The sequence below is a fragment of the Triticum aestivum genome, chromosome 1D (assembly GCF_018294505.1).
Source record: "Triticum aestivum cultivar Chinese Spring chromosome 1D, IWGSC CS RefSeq v2.1, whole genome shotgun sequence".
NCBI classification, from domain to species: Eukaryota; Viridiplantae; Streptophyta; class Magnoliopsida; order Poales; family Poaceae; genus Triticum; species Triticum aestivum.
The window spans coordinates 363,408,831-363,414,860 of NC_057796.1; the positions used below are offsets into that span (position 1 = coordinate 363,408,831).

Sequence of the window (6,030 nt, forward strand, 5' to 3'; positions counted from 1 at the left end):
TTCAAAGAGGTTTTTAATGAGCTATTTAGACTCTCTGTTGGTGCTGCAAAATTCTGAATGTGATCCAGCAAAAGGTAAACAAGTGATTTCTTACGAAGATTCCGTCAATACCTCGCATGCGACAATCCGCACAGGGGCAACACTGAAATGGTCTAAGCCGAAGGAGGGATGTACAGAACTGAATATAGACGGTTCTTGGTCTGATGGTCGAGCCGGCGCCGGTATGGTTCTTCGGGACAGTAATGGCGAAATCATTTTCTCATCTTGTAGAGAGCTATTCTCCTGCAGGAATGCTCTTGAGTCGGAGCTTTGTGCGTGCATGGAGGGGTTGTCGATTGCCATTCAGAGAACGGAGCTTCCTATTCATGTGGAGATGAACTCTTTAGTAGCAGTTAATATGCTCAATGAGGAGGATAGGGATAGATCCATCTTTGCTTCCTTGGTGCGGGAGATCAAGCTTCTGTTGAGTCTTCGGACAACCTTTGTGTCACATATTTCTCGGGACCAAAATTTTGTCAGTGGTTTCTTGGCTAAATTTGCTAGGACAGAAAGTAGAACAATAGTTTGGTTAAACTCTGGCTTGTCAGAGGTACTCGATCTTTGTATTGCAGACTGTGGCGATTCTGCCATTTGAGTATATAATACATTTTCAACCGCAAAAAAAAACTTTAGGAAATTCAAATCTAATTAGAATTTAACTCAATCTTATCAGGACACATGATTCAATTCTTAATCCGATTTAAATGAAATAGTTTTCAGTTGAATTCTTGAACCAATCTTGAGCCAATGTGAAACCATTCAAAGTTGAACTAAAATTTCCAAGTTTATTTCAAATATAAATTCAAACCTAACTTGAATTCATAGCCCACTTCTGCAATTTCTCAAACACCCCATAGAGATCTGCTTTTCTCATGATGGCACTCAAACCATCCATGATGAGCAGGAAGAGGAGGGGGACAAGGGATCTCCTTGTCTCATCCCATGAGCGTGCCAAATTCTCCTGCCTAGGTGGATATTAATGAGGACGTGAGTGCTTGCAGATGATAGTAACAGAGGGAACCAGGAGCACTAACGTGGCCCAAATCAGTTTGAAGACATGTAGTGAATCGCAGCCTTAACCATATTTCTTTTTTGTGAGAAAAAATCTGATCTATTCATGAACTGTCAAGGTAGTACAAAGAACACTAGAAATAAAAATTACATGCAGGTCAGTAGACCACCTACCGATGACTACAAGCACTGGAGCGAGCCCAAGGCGCGCCGCCGTCATTGCCCGTCCCTCATCGGAGCTGGGCAAACCTTGTTGTAATAGGTAGTCAGAAAGTCGTTGTGCTAAGGCCTCATAGGACCAATGCATCAGAACAACAACCGTTGCCGATGAAGAGAAGCGTAGTTCGAAAAGATCCAACCTACATACACACTGACAGACAAAGTCGAAGCGGATCGACCAAAGACAAACGCCAAACCCCATGAGATCCGCCGGAAATACACCTCCACACGCCCTCTGACGACGCTAGAAGCACCATTGGGAAGCCGCTACCGCCTCGTCCTTCTAGGCATGGCACAAAGCCTAACAAAACTGAAAAAATCACCTAAAAATAGAGCTCTCTCGCCGGCAAGGGCGGGGATCCACCGCGCCTCCATGGTCCTGGGACCATAGGAGACGAGGCGGACCGGCGGCGGTGCCGGCGAGAGGTTTTGGAAACCCTAGACAAGAGTCGCCTGGGTGTTCGCCTCGCACGAATGAAAGATTATGAACGACAACATTTCTGTGTTCAGTTTGTGTTTCCGTCACTTCCTCATCATCAGTTTCTTTCTAACCATTTTCATCTGTCTGTTGTGTTAGGTTATGAGAATCCTCCATGTCCTTAGTCATCCTTCCTGTTGGGCACACCTTCATGTTCAACTATGGGATCACGATAAGATACTAGTCCACCTGTTGAGCACACCTTCATGTTCAACTACGGGATCACGATATGATACCAGTCCACACGAGATTGCCTCTTCTCAAGTTCTTGAATCTTTGGAGCTAGGCTTTTGTCAGCCTTACTACTATCAGTTTTTGCACTCTAGCAGAGTAAATCAGCTCCATATCTGAGTCGCAGAAATATCGTCAACCTCTTCCCTAGCAGAGTCGGTATTCTTTCCCTTTTCTTTCAGTTTGTTCAAATCTCCAACATCAGATTTCAAGTTCTCCACAGTTTGTTATCAAATGCATCATTCGTGATCACATCATTTGACTTTGAGGTTCTTTCGGTGGTGTCACGTAATACAACATAACAGCAATTGCCAACTGTCTTCTCTTTGTTATTACCATCACTTCCACATTCAGATCAGTCAGATTTCCAATACCTTGGCCCCAAATGTCAGTGATTTGTTATTACTACCATTATTATCATCACTTCTTTTCAAACATTGTACACACGAAGATACTCATACGTGCGCACATACTACAGTCTACAGACGAGTACACTGCAAGTTGGCAGTTAATGTAGACTTTATTTGATCGGATGGCGTGAGCGTGATTCAAATTAAGGGCGATGCAAGTTAATGCTCACTTTCCTTTTCTAGTATGTATACTACATTTAGCAGTAGAAAATACAGCTTCAGACATCAGTACACGTATGCAATACATATAGCTTACAAACAGGTACAAGGTGGCAATTAAAGGCTAGTCCTCTACTGGCTAATTACACAAGGTCAACACTGGCGATTCTTGCAGCAACAAGATACTGGTAGAAAAAGCACATAATATGGCTGATATTCGATCGATCTAGCTAAACCTGGCTGACCATCTTGCCGGCCTTCGTCGACCCCGTCGCACCGCGGTCGTCGCCATCGGCGACCTTGCTGTTCCTGCCGTCGACGGACATCTCCACGTCGTCGCCCTGCAGCTTGCCGGCGCCGGCAGCGTTGCCCTTGTTGTTCCGGTAGATGGCGTACAGGATGAGCTGCGCGGCGCCCAGGACGCTCCCGCACCCGTTGGGGATCTGCCAAAGAAGAATAGAGCATCAATCGAACGGTCAAGCGCATCTGCAGAAGCAGTGACTGGCTAGGCGATATCTATAGGCATGTTTCATGGCGACGGCCGCACGCGCGCATGGGCGCTGCCTCGCCTCTTCGGCAGGGCCCATTTACTGGAGCACGTTGCGCGCTCAGCTAGCGTACGTGCATGCATGCCTGGATCGCACATAGACAAGTCAAAACGAGTATTCATGCACCGGCCGGCCGGCAAGGGCATCTACTAGACTACAATGACAACGCAGTTAGTGCAGTCATTTTGTCCACTCACAGTTTCCTTAGATGTTATGAAGTTATTCGACGCGAGTCGGCATCAGGAAAGAGAAACATCGATCCCACGGCACAGCAAAGTTGGATTAGAGGTGTGCGTGCGTGCGTGCGTGGACTAATAAGACTTACCGTGACGAAGAGGTCGTGGCCGAGCAAGCCGTAGATGAACCACGACGTGCCGCACAGGAACACCGCCAGCGACAGCAGGAACGGCATGTACTCCACGCTCTTCGTCTTGATCACCATCCTCTGCGAGAAATCAACAAGTCCCAGATCAGTAGTAAGCTACTAACATGTGCAAGTGCAAGGCAATGGAGGAATACATGCACGCATGCATGGACGAACAAAACGTACCATGATGGAGAGGGGCGAGGCGTACATGCAGATGGAGAAGACGGTCATGGCGAGGCCGGCGAGGAGCTTGCGTGCCGGGCCGTGCAGGGCGAGCATGGAGACGAGCGCCACGACCGTGAACACCGCCGCGACGGCCGACGCCAGGCCGAGCGTCCGGAGCCTCGCCTTCCTGTTCGACGCGAAGACGAGGAAGATCACCACGTACACCGTCTCGATCACCGCGCCCACGCCGTTGATCGTCGACACCAAGACGTTGTTCGGGGACACGAAGGGCAGCCCGTACCTTCAAACGCACACCAACGCGGCAAGATCAAACTCTCTCACTTGTAACACGTCGAATTTTTGCACCATGCATCAACAAGATCGGAAGGGAACGGGAATAGTTTATGCACTTGGGTCGGCCTTAATTAGCTACGTGTACAACGGCATGTCTCTGCATAGAGACACGTTGCAGAAGCATGCAACAATGAAGTGAGGGTGGCAATTTCTAAAAAAATAGGCAAGAGATGAGATGGATCTCCAGCCTCGTAAACACAATCACGTGTTGTACTGTTGTTAACTTGAGAACCCCGAAAAAAAAAACTTGTTCTTGGAGAAAATTGAGAGGTTTTACCAGGCGGACAGGAGGCAGTTGAGGAGCGTCATATTGTATGGTACCCCGGAGAATTCCTCTGTTGATTTGTTACGAATGATCCTCCAGAAAGTAGGCCTGTGAACGGACAAATTACAGTTTTCACAGGTCTATATATTTCAGTAAGATTGTATAAAAGACTAACAGTAAAGTTGCAACTGTACTTTCTCAACAGCATGAATGGAATGATAATACTATCAGAAATTGGACACTGAAAATGACTTGTCTGAAATAAATAAATCGGAAGGTGGCAATATATGCATACAAAGGTGGGTGCCGGAAGTTTCTAGTTTATGTACGTAGCTAGATTAAATTAAGAGGGTTAATAGATGCATGGACCCCAGGAATTCAAGCTCCTTTTCAGCAAATTCTAGGTTATTTCTTATATGATTATATATGAATTAGTAGTTGAGTGCACCAAAGGGTTGCGCATGTTATTCATGTGGTTTTACACATATGGAGTGTACGATTTGGACTCAGAAATATAATGTTTCCTGGTCTCACTGAAGAAAGAGAGAGCAAAATAGCTTAATTGTTGTTCTTCCAATAAAAGGGAGAAAAGTGTAGGGTCCAGTAACACTCTGCTGTCTTGACACCTTCACTCTAACCATCTCTTGTAAGTTACAGAGCTAGCTACCAAATAATTATTTAGAAGAAGAAAAAAGGTGGTAATGAAATACTTACACCGGGGATAGGAAGAGAAATAGAGCAATGACATTGCCTGAAACAACAAAATCAAGCAGTAATTAGGTTGAAAGGACGTCCCAACAAGAACATCCACCAATGAGCAAACCACAGCACACAAGATAACCAAAATGGCTTCCTAATTACTACTTCCTCCGTCTCATAATATAAGAACGTTTTTAACACTAGAGTACCACATAGGAAAATGAAAATCAGGAACACTCACCCGAAATCCCAAACAAGAACTTGGCCACATCCTCCATGTCTGACCTCCTGATCAGCCCCTAGCTTGCACCTCCAAAAAATTGTCTTCTCCTCGACGAACCCAGAACAAAACCAAGATGGAAAGACAGACCTCCTCGAGAGCCCTGTTTCTTCTGAGCTGGGGATGCTAGCATGCAGGTTTTTCAGAAGCAGCAAGCAAGAACAGCTAAATGACAATGCTGTATGTGTTCGTATGTGTGGATGATGGATACATGGACGGCTGCATCGTATAAATAGGAAGAGTTGGATGGAGAGGAGGTAAGGTCAGGGGGGAGAGTAGCAGTGCCGGCCTATTGATTACGTTCTTATCTTGGCCACTCCATGAAAACGATGCCCCTGTGGACGTGGGAGTGCCGGGCAGTAAACAGTAACGTTTCCAGCACTAGCATATGGGGAGGATCTTGTTTTGCTTATCACTAGCTAATTGGATTGGACACTATTGACATTTGACAAGAATGTACGTATGTCTTTCTGTGCTAGTAGCTCTTTTCCTTCAGTGTGTGTGGTCTGTATAGATCGTCCACATTATATTCATGCATCTGGAAGGATCTAAGACTTTTGCCATGCCCTTTTTCCGAAAAGAAAGGAAGAGTCAAATATTGTTAGCTAACAACGTTACCCGGGTCCGAGGGTGCTCCAGAGATCCAGAGGAGGCACCGAGCTTCCCTCACGGCGTACCACCACCGAATGCAGGATGAAGACGTCGTCGATACATCCAATGACCTGTGTTTATTTTCTGCTTGTGTAAGGATGGTTTTTCAATAAAGGGAATATATTAATATCAAGATGATATCAATTACACCCGG

At 45.9% G+C, this 6,030-nt stretch overlaps 1 protein-coding gene across 1 annotated transcript; it reads right to left on the reverse strand.

The window, feature by feature from the left end:
* Nucleotides 1–2,609: 2,609 nt before the first annotated feature.
* Nucleotides 2,610–5,480, reverse strand: LOC123170052 (bidirectional sugar transporter SWEET1b). The gene is made up of 6 exons (XM_044587902.1): nucleotides 5,187–5,480; nucleotides 4,961–4,997; nucleotides 4,259–4,354; nucleotides 3,646–3,928; nucleotides 3,421–3,540; nucleotides 2,610–2,990 (listed from the first exon to the last, which is right to left on the reverse strand). The coding sequence occupies exons 1-6, from the start codon at nucleotides 5,221–5,223 to the stop codon at nucleotides 2,778–2,780; spliced, it is 786 nt and encodes a 261-aa protein (XP_044443837.1). The 5' UTR covers nucleotides 5,224–5,480; the 3' UTR covers nucleotides 2,610–2,777.
* Nucleotides 5,481–6,030: the final 550 nt, after the last annotated feature.

Coding starts and splice junctions, on each gene's coding strand:
- LOC123170052 (XM_044587902.1), bottom strand. CDS start 5,223: ATGGAGGATGTGGCCAAGTTCTTGTTTGGGATTTCGG. Junction 4,998..5,186: donor GTTCTTGTTTGGGATTTCGG/GTGAGTGTTCCT, acceptor TTGTTGTTTCAG/GCAATGTCATTGCTCTATTT. Junction 2,991..3,420: donor GCCACGACCTCTTCGTCACG/GTAAGTCTTATT, acceptor CTTCTTTGGCAG/ATCCCCAACGGGTGCGGGAG.